This window comes from Penicillium citrinum (genome assembly GCF_028827155.1).
Source record: "Penicillium citrinum strain IBT 23319 chromosome Unknown utg000009l:1.0-4274883.0:1.0-4276374.0, whole genome shotgun sequence".
Classification (NCBI taxonomy): Eukaryota; Fungi; Ascomycota; class Eurotiomycetes; order Eurotiales; family Aspergillaceae; genus Penicillium; species Penicillium citrinum.
Window position 1 is genome coordinate 293,907 of NW_026622694.1, and position 16,497 is coordinate 310,403.

The 16,497-nt window shown below is 47.6% G+C and overlaps 8 protein-coding genes across 8 annotated transcripts; 4 read left to right on the plus strand and 4 right to left on the minus strand.

Annotated features, from left to right (window-relative positions):
• Positions 1-657: 657 nt before the first annotated feature.
• N7469_009595 (sterol desaturase family protein) lies at positions 658-1,707 on the plus strand (the record flags this gene model as incomplete). The annotated part of the gene is made up of 1 exon (XM_056648500.1): positions 658-1,707. One exon carries the CDS (start codon positions 658-660, stop codon positions 1,705-1,707), a length of 1,050 nt encoding a protein of 349 aa, XP_056495631.1.
• A 779-nt stretch (positions 1,708-2,486) lies between these two features.
• Positions 2,487-5,714, minus strand: N7469_009596 (mRNA transport regulator MTR10; the record flags this gene model as incomplete). Its single annotated transcript, XM_056648501.1, has 5 exons — positions 2,487-2,575; positions 2,641-3,171; positions 3,236-5,312; positions 5,421-5,513; positions 5,589-5,714. 5 exons carry the CDS (start codon positions 5,712-5,714, stop codon positions 2,487-2,489), a joined length of 2,916 nt encoding a protein of 971 aa, XP_056495632.1.
• A 391-nt stretch (positions 5,715-6,105) lies between these two features.
• On the plus strand, positions 6,106-6,535 carry N7469_009597 (small nuclear ribonucleoprotein E; the record flags this gene model as incomplete). Its single annotated transcript, XM_056648502.1, has 3 exons — positions 6,106-6,228; positions 6,300-6,390; positions 6,486-6,535. 3 exons carry the CDS (start codon positions 6,106-6,108, stop codon positions 6,533-6,535), a joined length of 264 nt encoding a protein of 87 aa, XP_056495633.1.
• Positions 6,536-6,593: 58 nt separating this feature from the next.
• On the minus strand, positions 6,594-7,441 carry N7469_009598 (5-formyltetrahydrofolate cyclo-ligase; the record flags this gene model as incomplete). Its single annotated transcript, XM_056648503.1, has 3 exons — positions 6,594-6,709; positions 6,838-7,266; positions 7,354-7,441. 3 exons carry the CDS (start codon positions 7,439-7,441, stop codon positions 6,594-6,596), a joined length of 633 nt encoding a protein of 210 aa, XP_056495634.1.
• Positions 7,442-7,704: 263 nt separating this feature from the next.
• Positions 7,705-8,574, plus strand: N7469_009599 (uncharacterized protein; the record flags this gene model as incomplete). The annotated part of the gene is made up of 4 exons (XM_056648504.1): positions 7,705-7,806; positions 7,868-7,982; positions 8,051-8,229; positions 8,293-8,574. 4 exons carry the CDS (start codon positions 7,705-7,707, stop codon positions 8,572-8,574), a joined length of 678 nt encoding a protein of 225 aa, XP_056495635.1.
• A 188-nt stretch (positions 8,575-8,762) lies between these two features.
• On the minus strand, positions 8,763-9,384 carry N7469_009600 (uncharacterized protein; the record flags this gene model as incomplete). Its single annotated transcript, XM_056648505.1, has 2 exons — positions 8,763-9,165; positions 9,233-9,384. The coding sequence occupies 2 exons, from the start codon at positions 9,382-9,384 to the stop codon at positions 8,763-8,765; spliced, it is 555 nt and encodes a 184-aa protein (XP_056495636.1).
• Positions 9,385-9,746: 362 nt separating this feature from the next.
• Positions 9,747-14,111, plus strand: N7469_009601 (putative non-repetitive nucleoporin; the record flags this gene model as incomplete). The annotated part of the gene is made up of 4 exons (XM_056648506.1): positions 9,747-10,020; positions 10,052-12,571; positions 12,638-13,407; positions 13,500-14,111. The coding sequence occupies 4 exons, from the start codon at positions 9,747-9,749 to the stop codon at positions 14,109-14,111; spliced, it is 4,176 nt and encodes a 1,391-aa protein (XP_056495637.1).
• Positions 14,112-14,976: 865 nt separating this feature from the next.
• Positions 14,977-16,164, minus strand: N7469_009602 (TauD/TfdA dioxygenase family protein; the record flags this gene model as incomplete). The annotated part of the gene is made up of 2 exons (XM_056648507.1): positions 14,977-15,098; positions 15,153-16,164. The coding sequence occupies 2 exons, from the start codon at positions 16,162-16,164 to the stop codon at positions 14,977-14,979; spliced, it is 1,134 nt and encodes a 377-aa protein (XP_056495638.1).
• Positions 16,165-16,497: the final 333 nt, after the last annotated feature.

Below are 16,497 nucleotides of genomic sequence, written 5' to 3' on the forward strand. Positions count from 1 at the left end.
CTACTACTACTAATACTAATATACTAGGTAGTATATGGAGTGACTGGGTATTAGTGATTAGTGGTAAACTGTTGAATTCAGTGAGTGAAGTAAATTAATGACATCAACAGGATTCGAACCCCCGTCTACTGCTAACTCTGACTGACAGTGAACTGAAGATGGACTGTGGTCCACTGTAGTCGGTGATGTTGTACAAGTCACTTGATCTACACAAGTAACTATAGTCAGCATACCTAGTATAGTTTAGTATAGTATAATAGATTGTTCTATAGAATTATGGCATATAGGAGAGTACAAATATATACCTGGTATATCTATACTACAGCATAGAGTATGCTACACTACCTGATTTGCGTAATCTCGGATGCCAGAGATCATCACGAACTAGTTCATAAAGAGTAACCACTGCGAAGGGCCAATAAGAATCACCATCAGTCTCCATTTACTACACTGGTACTGTACAATCATGATTTAAACATGCGGATCTCTGAAGAACCTCATTTTTAAGCTTGCACATGGACCGAGGCTGATCACCTCATATTTAATGCCCACCTGTGCAAATCTAGATGAATATAAAAATGCCCTTGCCCTATCTCAACTCTACATATACACTAACTATACACTGTACACAACAACCTCAACCTCAACTCACTCACAATGAGTAACCACACCTCAATGAAATCCACCTGGCGAGACGATCCATCTCAATGGGGAATTCCACATAAAATCCTCAACTCAGCAAACGTCTTCCACGACGACCCAACCCGAGAAATCCCCGTCCACCCAAAATCAGACAAGCTCGCACACCTCCCAGACTGGCAATCCCACCGCTGGATCCTAATCCACTCCTTCCTCCCTCTCGCCCTCCACCAAACATGGCTATACTTCACAAATATCCCCTTCCACCCAATCGTCGCCTTCATATTCTACTACCAAGCCTCCCGCCTCTTCGCCTTCCGTCAACTTCGCGCAATGCGCGAATTAGGCCATAAACACGGCTTCCTAGACGGAGACAAACATCCTCGAGACGGAGTTCCAGATTCAGGTGTCGGAAAGACACTGTTATCAGTATTCTTAGCGGGATTCTTAAGACCGCTTTTCACAACATATTTGACATACGACAAGACAACGACGCCAATGTCAATAATATCTTCGATCCCGTCGATAACAACCCTCTTCTTTGAAATCTCTCTCTACAGTATAACTGTCGACTTCTGGTTTTACTGGTATCATCGTATCATGCATGACATATCACCATTCTGGAAATTCCACCGAACACACCATCTAACAAAACATCCAAACCCACTCTTAACAATCTACGCAGACTCAGAACAAGAATTTTTCGACATAGCCGGAATCCCATTAATGGCCTACGCCACAATGAAATATGCTCTCGGGTTTCCAATGGGATTCTACGATTGGCATATTTGTCAATTATATGTACTTTTCGCAGAAGTTGCGGGACATTCGGGATTGAGATTACATGCTACTGTACCCAATCCTCTTGCGGAGATTATGAGGTGGTTTGAGATGGATTTAGTTATTGAGGATCACGATTTACATCATCGAAAGGGGTGGAGGAAGAGTATGAATTATGGGAAACAGACTAGGATTTGGGATCGGGTTTTTGGAACCTGCGGGGAGAGAATTGAGAGTGTTGAGGGGAATGTTGATTATGAGAATCGGGCCTGTATGCCTATTTTTTGATTTATATTCTACGCATTTGCCCAAATGCGTACAGGTGGTGCTCTTCAAACAAGTATGTGCTACTTGATTGCAGTACGTAGATGTACTCAATTAGGTCTTCCGGACCGTGAGTATATTTATATACTACGCCGCTGATAAAAGTTATGATTGATGGTCTTAAATGATCCAATGTATATCCCTTAGCTTCTTAGTAACTTATGACCGAGGTAAATGCTTTCAAACAATTTACCTCGGTCAAAATTGAATCTGGAATCACTTCAGCTTGTACTTGATAGTATCAATGTACAACTAGTAGCTGCCTTGCAGTAATAGTCATGTGATGTGTTCCATCTTAAATCCTTAGGGTTTACTCATAGATAACAACTACGAGTATTGCATTAATCGGCCCAAGTGATGACAGTCATAGTATTCTCTAATATCATCACGGTACGTACTAAATACTACCTGAGTTTAATCAAATCAATCCGAATGCAATTCAAATCCCACACCGGGTCTTCTTACCAAAGCCCGTATCTGGCGCCCACCACAGGGCGATCATAAATCATCACGAGACCACCGGACATTCGTTGCCATCATACATACATGGCGCGTTAGAGAAGAGAAAATGGGGAATAACACCTGATGTGCAAATGCTCGGTCGGAAGGGAAGGGGGAATCCTGTTTTTTGTTTTCGTTTCCGGGCGAGATAGAAACCATAAAAACACCGAAGGAGAAGGCGGGGAAAGAAAAAAAATATACAATGTGGTTTTTTGGTTTTTCATTTTTGGTTTTTTCTTCTTTCATCCGCTGAATCGGAACCGAGTCGCCTCTAGACGACCCAGTCCATCGCGGGGTGCGACATTCCGGCGGCGGTAAGAGTTGGTGAAATCTGAAATAGGTTAGATGGGTTGAACAAGATGGTGGAAAATATCAGGAAGTGGGAAGAAAACTCACCCTGCAAAAGGACGCGGATCTTGCGGGTCTCGCCAGACTGCACCTTATCGGCAATGCTCTTGAGAAGTCGCTCGGCTTCGCCAGCCTTCATGGACCCGGCGGGCAACATCTGCAAGGTACTCTGTAACCAGGCACCTGTCTCTTGAGGAAGCAGTTGGAACATAGTCATCATTATTCCTGACGCATCGGGGAAGCAGTCACCGGGGAATGTGAACATCATTCCCGTCAATACTCGCTGAGACAGCAACTCGCCGTGGGAAAGAAGAAGGTTTTTGACAGCCTCACGAACCTCCGGGGGAGTTGAATAGGGCTCGCCTTCGGGACTGGTGAATCCGGAAACCATGGGCTTCTCGAAAGCGAAACCGAAAAGATCTCGGTAATAGTGAAGCGTGGCGATAAGAGGGTCCGTCTGCTGAAGCGTGAGGGCACTTAAAGCTGCAGAGAAAGTAGGAACGGCGAGGCTCGAGCCAATATACATTTTAGGATAGTAGCGCACGGCGTCGGAGGACAGTCGGAAGAAATCCTCAATGACTATAGTAAATGTGAGCTTGGGTAACTTTGTTATAGCAATAAACAGGAGGCATGATAAACTCACCATCTGGAAGATTCTCCGGCGGCAGGTCATTCATAATTCGGAGGAATGCGATTGCTTGCTGCTCATAGAATCGGTAAACGGCGTCGCTAGTGCTCTGGTCCACGAACTCGGCACCGTCAGAGAACTCCCGCACTACGGCATCGGTAGCCCACAGGAAACATCCCTCGCGAGATGCCTCAAAGCCACTCGAAATGCTTTGGGCGAGAGCTGGCAGGAGCGGTGTCATAGCGGTGCGGTAAGAGATAACCATATAGCGCCAGCATCGGCAAACTCGTTCCAGAATAGGCGTTGAGGAGGTGAAGTTCATAACGATCGTGGTCATGATGGGAAGAATCTCGCCGCAGTACTTCACGGCAGGGTTCTCCTCATCCGGGGCAACAATTGGGGTCACCACCTGTACAAAGATAGTGATCAGCTGCAAGTGGTCGGCGACTGCACGCTGGCCCTCTTCATCTTGAGCATTGTTGGCAAGATTCATGATGCGAGCCATGATTGGATCACAGAACATCTTGAATGATTCATAGATCTTCTCGCGAGGCTGAACAGAGACTACGGCTGCAACACCCTCTGTAACTTCCTCTTGACTCGTAGGCTTGAGCTTGTCCAGCACAGACTCGAAGAAGGAGTGGAGTTGGTTTATATGCCCACCGAGCAGCTTCTGGCAATCGGTACCCAGGAATTTGAAAGCAAGCGCGGCGGCCTGAATGACCTCTTGCGAGCCGTGGTTAAACCCGGAGATAACATAGTTAAGCTGCGCCTCGAGGGTCTCAGGATGCAACGCAGTCCATTCGGTGTAGCGAGCGAGGGCCATGATAGCCTGGAATCGAATCTTCTCTTGGTTAGGAATCTGTACGATCAAGGGGACTAGTTGTCCCAAAACGGTATTCTCTTCAGGATCCACCATGCGGCCCATGGCCCGAAGGCCGAAAAGCGGTGCTTCCAACTCTTGCCAGTGAGGGACGTGGTCGTCACTAGCCTGAGAAGCATAATTGGCCACCCATTGCTGGATCAGCTGGTAAATCTTGCCCAGGCAATCGGGCACACCAACGACGGCGCAGCAGTCCTTCAGAACATCACCCATCTGATGACGGAACTGACGGAACTTTTCTTCTTGCTCGCGGTCTCCACCGAATAGATCATGATCATTATCATCATCCTCTGGCTTAGGGAACTCGAGATGCTTCACCATGATATCCACAAGCTGGGAGAAGATATCCTGCAGGCTGACTCTCGCTTCAGGGTAGCGATCAAGGGTGATATACTGCTTCAACTCATACCAGAAAATGAAGGTCAAAGAAACAGCATCTCGTTCCCAATCGCGTGCACAGCACTCCAAGACAGCCTCTACCAAGCCGCGGAACTCGCCAGGAAGGCGCGCAATGAGAACAGCCCATGCCTCACCAGCCTCCGAAAACATTCTCGTAATACCCTTGAACGCTTCGATATCTTCCGCCTCGGCATTCTCAGCGATCTTAGGTCGCAGGGCCATAAGACGGGGGTAAAGGGCCTGAATTATGGGGAGTGATTCATTAACATCGCGGGTGTCTCGGTAGAGAGTGCACATGCACTCGACGCCGGCATCGAATGACACGTCATTGTCCAATGCTTTCAAGATAACATCCATCAAAGGCGACTCCACAACTTGAGATGCGGGGATTTCACGAAGCCATGAAGTGATACAGTCGAGTAGACGCGGGTTTGTCGCGGCGGTCGGGGATGATTGGGCATAACCGATCATCAACTGCATGACCTGTTCGGCATTGTCTTCCAGTAACTCTTTTGTACGTTGAATCAACTCATCCTCGCTAAGATTGATCTTGCGGCCCTCCGTCACTTCCTCCGGCAGAATCTTCAAGAATTCCAACACGCAATCCCCCGCAGTGCTGCCCAATGCCGAACCCACAGTTGCCAGCACGTCCTTCCAGGCGAGCATCTGAATTGCCAAACTTGCCAAACATACGCATAGCTGAGTCTGAATGGGTCGTGGGCCAGACGCAAAAGCCACCAAAAGGTTCAGGACGGAGTCTCGAAGAGCGACGACGGCATCGGGGGGAAGTTGATCGAGATCAAAAACAATCTAGTTTGTGGTCAGCCCCGCGCATAGCTAGCGTCGTATTGACGGTTCGAAATTTCGTTCCCGTTGATGTCTGCTCTTCAATTTTTGAGCTTTGTTTGTAATCCTTACCTTTCCTTTCAATGTGGTTGCGGCGAACAATTTAGCTTCGACTGGGACATCGGGGGACTGTAATAGAGCGTGGGTCGTTTGCCAGGCCTCAATCTGCGACGCGAAATGAGTGAAAATGTGTCATGGGACATACGAGAACATAACAAATTCCCATTTGACTGAACATACCGATTTCTGGAACTTCTCAAGGAATTCGTGGGCTTGGGTCTTCTCCGACCTAGGCACATTCCCTTGCATAGTCGCGACGGCCGCTAGGACCGGGGCAAATGCCTGCCCACTTTCCTTGCTGGCCATACTGGGAGGGAGAGGAAAGGGTGGCGCTTAGATTCAGGGGCACAATCAATCGATCAATTTGAAACCCACGCCAAGGGAGAGAATGTAAAAAAGAAAGAAAGAAAGAAACGAAAGGGTGGGCAACTTGGAGGGAATAAAGTGACGGAGATAGCAAAGAGAAGAGAAGGTGGGATGTTGGTGCCCGTGATGTGTAACGCAGTGCCTTAGTGCCTTATAAGTAAGGCATCAAGAGCAGGAAGTCTAGGCGGTGAATATTTCAACCAATCACAAGGCTGTCTTCTACTTATATCACGTGTCCGAGTTTTCCAGCTGGGAGTTCCTCTCGAAGGCCTGCGAACTGGGACTGCAATAGATACACACTCCCCCTCAACTCCCCCACATTTCCTCAACAATGGCTGGCCGCAAGACGTTGTTAGCTCCAATTCACTTTATTTTCAGCTTGCTGCAGAAGCGCAGTACAGTTTCCATCTGGCTGTATGAGCAGCTAGCTTTCCGCATTGAGGGCAAGATTCGGGTATGTTGAAGAGCCTGAGAGCTCAGAGCTAGCTGAGTTGAAATCATCATAACTGACGCGCGATATCTTAGGGCTTCGATGAGTTCATGAACCTTGTGATTGATGACGCGGTCGAGGTGCGTCAGGCTACAAAGACCGAGGAGGAGAAGCGGAGGCCGCTGGGTATGCATCCCGTACTTTTTGCAGTTCGCATCTGAAGTGCAATGGTCGAGAACTATCTCGATGAAAGAACCCATTAACTAATTCATTATTTACAGGTCAAATCCTGCTCAAGGGTGACAATGTCTCTCTGATCCAGGCTGTTTGATTGTCCCAGCTCTACCGCACTTCCCTTACCCACTACCATCACCACTTTGCTTTCTTGATTACGACCTGCGGTCCAGGTACCGCCCATCACCCACCACCACCGCATCGATCAACCAGTCATGATCCATGACAGGGATATCCTCTGGGAGTAACTGCTCCTGAAGAGACAGGGCAACTAGCAATCGGAGTTAATTTATTTCAGCTTCTTATCTTTTTATCGCGAGAGGCCGGCATCAAAATCGGGGAACATTTTTTTTTGAACTTTTTTTTTCAAAGGTCTTGGGTTTGTTGAGGATCTCTTACCGAGGAATGGCATCTTGTTACTCCATTTAGAATACCGTGTTAGAAAATGATCATAATACCCTTTCCCATGACCGAGTCGACGAAATCCTTGATCAAATGCCATACCCGGCATAACAATAAGATCCAATCCCGTCGCGTCAAAGCAATTGCGACGTCCAGGTATTTGTGTAGGCTGTAAAGAGGGAATTCCCCATTTATCAGGTTGAAGAGATTCAAATTCCGCCATTGAGTTTAGAGCTAACATATCCATGGTGGAGAGCTGATCAACTTTATGGATGTATGGGATATATACGTTTTTCCCATTTTGTAGCGCATCTTGGACGATATTGCGAGTTGATAGCTCTCCCGCTGGCATGGATAAATAGACAGCAATACTCTTTGCATTTTGATACTCCGACAATGCTAGAAAGCGGGATGTAGCAGATACAGCTATAGTGGGAATGAGTCAATCGGGAAAAAGTCAAGATCAGCGGGCGTAGCATCCACCACGAATGACACCCGAAAGAATTAACATACATTGTTGAATAATAGAAGCAGACGAAAGGTTCTCAAAGACCCCCCGCATTCGCTTCCGCAGATCTCGTTTTGCTGTTTGGAGAGCCATGATGGTGTGTGTGTGTGTGTGTGTTATTTTTAACCCCGCGGGAAAGGAGAATGACGGAGGGGAGGAGTTGGTACTCCTTTTGAAGCAACATTCCGATAAAATGATTAGCAGTGGGACCAGGCATGCCGGCCCTTGTTATGTTTGACGGTACAGTACATAGTAGTTCTCCACCCTAACAAGGGAGATTTCTGTAACTTTTGTTTCTTCTCTTTTTCTGTTCAATTTGATTTGAATTTATCATCATTATCATCATCATACACAAAATGATTTTCTTGTGGGCGTTATTAGGTATAGCCGCGGCGACAAACGTGGAGGATCTGGTGGGGACATGGACGACCAAATCGAAGCAAGTCATTACGGGCCCAGTATGGAACAATCAATCGATTCACGGAACAAGGCGACATTGGAGCTAACAAATGCGAAAAGGGATTTTATGATCCGATTAACGACAAGTTCTTCGAGCCAAATCTCACGGGCATTTCTTATTCTTTTGACGGCAAAGGACATTATGAAGAGGCATTCTATCGGGCTATTGCTAATCGTAAGTATAGTTGAAGTTTGTATACTTCAGGGATTCGAGATCTGATACTGACCATTGCTGGAATATAGCCACCGATCCATCGTGTCCATCCGGTATCCTACAATTCCAGCATGGATCCTATTCTGTTTCTGCTGATGGTTCAATGGTTCTTCATCCAATTGCCAGCGATGGTCGTCAATTACTATCTGAACCCTGCAAGCAAAGTACCGCGAGCTATACGCGATATAACAACACCGAGTTATTCAAGGTGAGTATCACTGGTATCCCAAGTGATTGATCTAGTTACAATGTTGACCAAAAAACAAAATAGTCCTTTTCTGTCTACGTCGATCCCTATCACGATATCCTTCGCCTCGACTTAACTCAGTCAACCGGGACTATCATGCATCCCATGTTCCTGGCCTATCGTCCTCCCAAGATGCTACCCACCAACACTCTCAATCCTGTTCCAACAGACTCGAAAAAGAAACGAGATCTATCCGGGTCTGATCTTCATCTTGTCATTAAAGAAGAATTGATCAATCCGGACCGATGGTGGTGGTTTGGTGTTCTAGCCACTTCTCTCGGTGGTGCAGCCTTTTTCTTTTCCTAGTTCAATGACCTCGCTTTTTACTATATTTTATACATTGAGCTGTTAATTTATATTATGTTTTCACCGCATTGATGTAATGTGATCGAGAGGGGATATATGCTAACATATTGTAACACTATTGTACATTTCGCAGTCCGGCCAGCATCAATCTGCCACTGATATATAGACTAGTATGTCGATTCTCGAATTCAAGCGGGAACGGCCTCATTAACCAGCTTCGCCACGTCACTGCGAGCGACAGGCTTGCCCTCCAAAGGACCTCCTGGTGAAAAGAGAGCCTTCAAAACGAGCCCTCGGTTCAGCTTGGAACCAGCCTCTTTGATAGCGGCAATCTCCTTGTTGACAATCGCTCCGACTTCTTCCACAGACAGCGTCTCAACCTTACTGGCATATTCCTCCAGAACTGCAATCTGAGCTTCCTCTTTCTCCTTCAAATCGGGTCTTTCAGCAGCCGCAAATTCCTTGGCAGCTTCTTTTGAAGCCGTGGCTCGTTTTTGGAGAAGTGATAGTAGCTGGATATCTGTTTGAATGGGGGAGGCGGTCTTTTGGCTATTGTTGAATTCGGAGATGACGGCGCGAAGGACATTGAGCCTTTAGAGTGAAGTGTATTAGTAATCTAGAATTATCGGTCAATTCTCGACGCCAAATAAACACTCACCTGGAAGTATCCTTGGCTCGCATGGCAGTCTTCAAATCCGTTCGCAATGTAGCCATCAATGGCGGCGTGGCTGGACTGGCAGTAGAGTTCCAGCGCACAAAGCGCATTGAGCGCAATGGCCGAGCCGAAAGACGAGCGAATTGTAAAGACATTGCGAATATTCAACTATATTCCACAGTAATTAAAACACCTCGTTAGAAGAAGACAGCAACAGCAAAACAGAGAAAGGAAAAAGAAGTTGGTTTGAAGCAAAAAAAGGCGGAAGATCCTCGGGGTGGCCCGTGCATCTCCAATTGTTGACTCGCGCTTTTCGCAAAAAGACTGCCTCCTCCTTCGCCGCAATTCTTCCTCTCCTCTCCTCCCACACCACCACCAACAACTCCTCAGCTTCAGTTTGGCTCGAGGGAGCTCTGATTCTTTCTCTTAGAGAGAGAGCCTTCTTTCTTCTTTTTCTGGATTGAATTAGCGGGGAGTCACTCCCTCCTCCCCTGCTCAGCTACCCGAGCTGCCCATCATGTCGTATCCGACTTTGCCAACGAATATTCCTCCAGGAACACCTCAACGACCCCTTCCTGGAGCTTTCTTGCAAACACCAGCTCCATCTCGAAATATAGCTCCTACGTCGCCCCAACAACAGGTTCCTCCTCAGACGCCAATGCCTAGAATGGCACCGGCCGTTGCTCAAACGTCCAACCAGGCCTTGAGCGTTGAAGAGCGCGGGGCGCACACAATCAACAATACACTGGCTCAAGAAGCTCGGTATCCTGATTTGGACAGCTATTTGTCGCGTAAGTAGTGTTTATATTAGCAGATTCGAAGCTCTCTTTGTTGGTGGTGATGAGATATATCAGTGTGGTGAGGCCGAGGTAGCTAACTTGGAACAGAGGGATTCTCATCCGATTATGATATCCCTATGGCTCAAGCATGGGCCCCCCTTCCAGAAAGTGAAAACATACAATATTCCCGATATGATCTTCGATCAATACAATCGCGCCCAAGTTTCGACAAGCATGGGCTTGTTCGCCGAGATCAATCACGCGTGGGTGGCTATCGATCATGCGCTTTACCTCTGGGATTTCACACACCCGAACCCTTCCTTGGTCGGTTTTGAGGAACAGCCGAATAGTATTAATGCGGTGAAGCTGGTGAAGCCTCGTGCGGGAGTGTTTTTGCCGAGTGTTACTCACTTGTTGGTGGTGTCTACAACCGCAGAAATGATTTTGCTGGGTATGAGTTGTGAGAAGACACCGAGTGGAGCATCTACCGTGTCTCTTTTTGAGACCAAGATGGCAGTGTCTGTTCGCGGCATGGATGTCAATGTGATCACTTCCTCAGACTCGGATGGTCGTATTTTCTTTGGAGGAACGTCCGACAACCACGTCTACGAACTCACCTATCAACAAGAGGAACGTTGGTTCCAGAGCCGTTGCGCAAAGGTAAACCGCACGTTATCCCGACTTTCAGCTTTCGCGCCCTCTGCTAGTTTGACCAATTTGGCCAACATTGTATCCAACGAACACATGGAACAAATGGTTGTTGACGATAGTCGGAAATTGCTGTACACACTATCTTCTGAATCGACTATTCGCGTGCTACATATGAAGCCAGATGGAACTTTGAAGTTGGCTATCACCAAGAAGGCGGCAGATATCTATGCAAACATCGGACATACAATCGCATCTCATGCAACTCTGAACCAAGGTGTGAAAATCGTCGCCATCAGTCCGGTTCCCGCGGCGGAGGCCTCTCGTTATCATTTAGTCGCAACTACGGCTACAGGGTATAGGATTTTCCTGAGTGCTACCGGAGCGTACAGTTGGATGGAGCCGACAGGAACCAATGCCCCAACTAGTATGCAAGCACAGCATATCAAGACTCCGCCAGTGGACATTACTACAATTTCTAGAGATGCCAATGGCAACCGCATTCAGACACCCGCTACTCGTGGACCAATTCAGTCTCTTTCGCCAACTCGGATGGCAACACGATTCCCTCCTGGTTATTTCTTCTGCTTCACCTGCAAGGACGCCACTCAAAAAGAGGATACTCTCTTTATATCTACCCCCGATTCCGGCCGACTTGCCCGCCCCCACGAGAGCTCGACTGCCGCTCAAGCGCCAGAATCGGCTATCTGGCTGACTCTTGGTGGCAGGGCAGAGGATATTGGACTTTGCTCGGCACCTATGCCTGCCACAGCCGGTGGATTCGGCAACGAGATGGCTGTCCAGTTTGATCACCCTGCTGCTGAAGTGGCAATCCTAACCAATACCGGTATTTATGTTATTCGCCGCCGCCGTCCCGTGGATATCTTTGCCTCGCTAGCACGAACTGGTAGTGCCAACCATGACGGTCTGGATGAGGTGCTGAAACAATTCAGTCTTGGATTCGGTCGTGCCGAGACTCTTGCGACTGCCTTAGCGGTGGCATGTGGCCAGGGAATGGAGATTTCATCTGACCAACGTCTAACGACAATCAGCGATCCAGATGTACTTGAATTTGCTCGCAAGATCTTCGTCGGATTCGGAGGCAAGCCAACGCCGCACCAAGATATCAGTGATAATACCGCTCTTACCATCGATGATGTGACGCCATCGCCCCGACACCAGGGTATTGCCTTGTACATCTCTCGTCTCGTGCGATCAATTTGGAAGAAGGCAATTGCCACGGTTGGCAAGGCACCTAACGGCGCTATGACAGTTTCCGCCTCTGTGAACAATGCCAAATTGCAGAACATCCAACAAAGCCTTTCATCACTTCAAGAATTTTTCAAGGTGAATCGCAGCTTCATCGAAGGCCTGAGTGGGCCTGATGCACTTGCTCGAGCAGAGTCCAAGGCCGCAGTGATTGAGTTGCAGGCAGAGCATCGCGCAGTTCACTCACTTGTGCAGCTGGTCTCACACACCATTGAAGGTCTGTCCTTTGTGCAGGTTCTCTTTGATGAGCGCGTTGACGAAATCGTTGCTACACTTCCGGCCGAGTCGCAGGAACGGTTCTTGAAACTGACATTTGAGGAGCTGTTTAGCTCTGGCAAGGGTCACGAAATCGCCAAGGAGCTCGTCAAAGGTATTGTGAATCGCAACATTGCGAAGGGCTCGAACGTCGAAACTATTGCAGATGCACTACGACGACGATGCGGCAGTTTCTGCAGCACCGAGGATGTGGTCATTTTCAAGGCGCAAGAGTTGCTTAAACGTGCGTCAGAGGCTGGCGCAAACTCGGACTTGGGACGGAATCTCTTGAACGAGAGTCTGAAGCTTTTCCTCGAGGTGGCTGAAAATCTTCCCATGGATTATTTGGTTTCGGCCGTGGATATCTATATCAACACGGAATTCTTTGCTGGTAGGATCGATATCGAATTCCCGCCTCTAAACAAATCATAAGTTGGCCGATACTAACGCAATACAGGCGCGATCCAATTATGTCTGAACGTCGCTGGCGTCTCCGATAAAGCCAATCTTGCCCTCTCCTGGATTATGGATGGCCGTCCCGCACAGGTGCCTATGCCCCCAAGAAGTCTAAGCATACACCAGCTCACATTCAACCAGGACCCTCGCAAGGAGCACTTCTACTTCCGCAAGCAATGTTATGATCTCGTGTCGAAGGTGATGGTTGCCGTCGACACGCTCACCGCTAATGACCCTGGCTTCATTGACGGACAACTGACGCAGATCGCTAAGCGCAAGAACGAGGCATATGGCGTGATTTCTGGCTCTCAAGATGAAGTCTTCTTGACCAGCCTATACGACTGGTATTTGGAACAGGGCTGGAGCGACCGCTTGCTGCAGACTCAGTCTCCATTTGTGGTGACTTATCTCGAACGGAAATCTGCCGATGACATTGCCCATGCTGATCTACTGTGGCGCTATTACGCCCAATCACAACGGTTCTTTGAAGCCGCCAAAGTTCAATTCCAACTAGCACAGAGCGCGTTCACGCTGCCATTAAGCAAGCGAATTGAATATCTGGGCCGCGCTCGAGCCAACGCATCGACCTTTACCCCCGATGTCGGCCGACAGTCCCGACAAAGACTACTGCAAGAGATCGGAAACATCATTGACGTAGCCAATATCCAAGACGACCTCCTTCAAAGACTGAAGGATGACACTCGGATTGCGCCGGAGCGTAAAAATGACGTTCTTCGGGACGTTGATGGGCCGGTGATGGACATTAGCACGGTAAGTTTCTCGTTCACTTTTTACCCCTGACCCACCGGAAGGAGTCCAGATCATCCGGCCGTGCATAATTCGGAAACTAATAGAAATCCCAGCTCTTCAATCAGTACGCCGATTCGGCCAGCTATTATGACATTTGTCTGCAGATCTTCTACTTGGCAGACTACCGCAATGCAGCCGATATCAAGGCCACCTGGCAACACCTCATTCAAGATCTTCACGCCACCACTCTGCAACACGGCTCACCGAAGCCCTACGAAGCCGTAATTGAAAAAATCCGCAGTCTCGGCTCTCGCCTCCGAATGTCCGATACCGTCTTCCCAGTCCGTGAACTCCTCCCCATTCTAGAAAGATACTCGCTTGAGCACCAGCGTCAAGAAGGTAGCGCCCACTGGGTCATCGACCTATTCCTCGAATTGGGCGTTGCATTTGAATCTCTTTACGCCGTCCTCGAAGCAATGTATTATACCGATGAAGCTCCATTCCAGGGTAGTAACCGACGTTACATCGCCAGTGACCTGGTTTATTTACTCCACGGCTGGTTCCAGGATAGTGCTCAATTAGGAGGAATTGTATTTGGATCGGAAGCTGCAGCAGAACGTGTATCGGAGACACTTTTACTGATGCAGCAGGAACCGCACAATACAGACTCGGTGCGAGAAATGAGTGAAAAGCTGCGCGTGGCGATCTCGGATCTTCTGGCTTGATTTTTTTTTGTTCGAGTTCTTAGCCCCCACGCTAATTCTGCAGGAGATCGCTTACTGTATTATGTATTTCCTTCGAGACAGAATTCAGTTTGTTGTGTGGGTAATGCATCGGGGAGTTACCGATAAGTTTGATGGAATGGAATGGAATGGATTTGACGAAGTCTCTTTATTGTTTTTTTTTTTTTAACTCCCTTGAGGGGTGGCTTTTGGCTGCTGGAGGACGGTTTCGCCATTGTTTGTACTCTATTGCCCTGGGCCGGGCGTTTGGCTGGTAATGGGCATTTTCTTGAAAAATTACGATAATATATCGATTCCATTTGACTGATGTATTGCGAGGTCGGGTTTACAAGTACACACTGTATGGCAAAAGGTGCATTTCAACTACTTCTCCTAAGACTACTCAGGTGAGACTATATCGAGCTGCACATTTGAGATAAGTTCAAGCTGACACGATAAATAGGTATCTATCAAGCTTGGCAGATTCCTCGGGTGATACACTATATGTGACCTCGGGATCAAGTGTACAGTTTGAACGACCTGCCAGCATGAAAGGAAGTGGACAAGCTGCAAAGTTTCCCCCACTTTTTACGTACTTAAGTGAAGTTGGTCCAATGACACTCAATGTCGTGATCAGTACGGAGTACCTGTAGCAGGTGCTAGGCATGTCAGTGGGAAATGATTCCGCATGTCTGGGACTTCACGTTACCGTCTATATGTTACAATTTGAAGGGGAGATAATGCCTACACGGGGAATAATTCTAGTGGGAAAAACTAAGAGAACAGAAACTAATTATACCGAAACTATAACACGCATTCTAAACCGGACACCCAAGTAAAACCATCTATCAAAAGAACTCAAAAATCCCTACTCCGAGTCCTCAAACTCGTCATAAACGGGAATAGGCTTTTCTCCCAACGCAATCAAACGGAAGATATGGCGCGCCTTGGCACTATACTCATCATCCAAGTAATCCACAATAGCAGAGTCTAGACTCAGTAATTAGTACACATCAATACAAGTGGAGAAGGAGGAAGACCCACGGGTAGTCGAGCGATTATCAAACAAAACAATAGTCCTAGGTTGCCAACGGACTCGAGCCTGGAAATCATGACCAGTAATAATATGATTCATCAAGAAATCCAACATCCACTTCGTCTCCGGCTCCTTCAATCCAGGAATCTTAGTGATAAACTCCTGATTCAGGAACAGGCACTTCTCCCCGGTAACAGGGTGCACTCTAACAAGAGGATGAACACTATCAACTGGATCTTTCCGTACAAGACCACCAGTCAATCTCGTATGAGCAATCATTTTCGCCGAAGAATGGACCGCCTTAAGCGTATCCAAAAATCCCCTCAATGTAGGACTAAGTCGTTTATACGCCATATCAGTCGCAGAGAAAACAGTATCCCCTCCAACCTCAGGACCTTGAAGTAATCCCAACATGACATAGCCAGGAGGTTGAATCTCATAACTAACATCCTGATGCCAAAGTGTAGTAGTCGTACGAGCCTCCAAAAACCGCGCAATTTCATCACGATTTCCATCACGATGAATAACGTGGAAAGCAGGGTGATTGCGAATCGTTCCTGAAACAGGCTGATAATTCGGTTTACCGAAATATCTCATGAAAGATTCCTGCGCGTCCGGGCCATCATCTATAAGGTCCTGGTCTGGGAAAGCAAGGACTTTTCGCTCAGAGATTAGGAGGGCGAGTTCATCTTTTGCGGCGTCGGATAGAGAATTCAGTTGAATTCCTTCGACGACTGAGCCGATGTTTGGCTGGATGTGGTTTACTTTCACATCGCCTGAAGCAAAAAGATTTGGTTTATGCGGTGCAGCGCGGAGGGCAGGGTCATTGTATTCGAAGGGTGGTAAGGGGTCGAACCAGATTGGATCCCAGGTTGGTAGATATTGAGGGTAAGGAGTTTTGATTTTAGACTGTTTGTCGACGTCCACGTATGGAATGTTTATATCATAACTGATAGGGATATCAGGTTTATGGGCATTTGATTTTGGCTTTGAACGGATGAGGGGGGCAGAGGAAGGCATTTTGAGTTTTTCACAAAAAAAAAAGTAGATGGGCGGAAATCTCCTAATGTGCTACTATACACAACCTTAGGTGTATGTAGAGTAGGGCTAAGGTATGTTGAGTAGTGGAGTAAGGAAAAAAAAAGCAAAAAAAAAGAATGGAGACGAGAGTTATCTGATCCGAACAGTTCGTCTTATATAAAGACGAACCTTGAGTAGGACCCGCTGGACGGTACCAATGCAGATCGCGTCAGACTGTATAGCGTAACAAGCAAGGCCGATATCGAAGCCCCAAGGTTCTAGCTGCATAAACGCAGCGCTAGGCCGTACCCTTTCATTTCCGGGTCACCGATG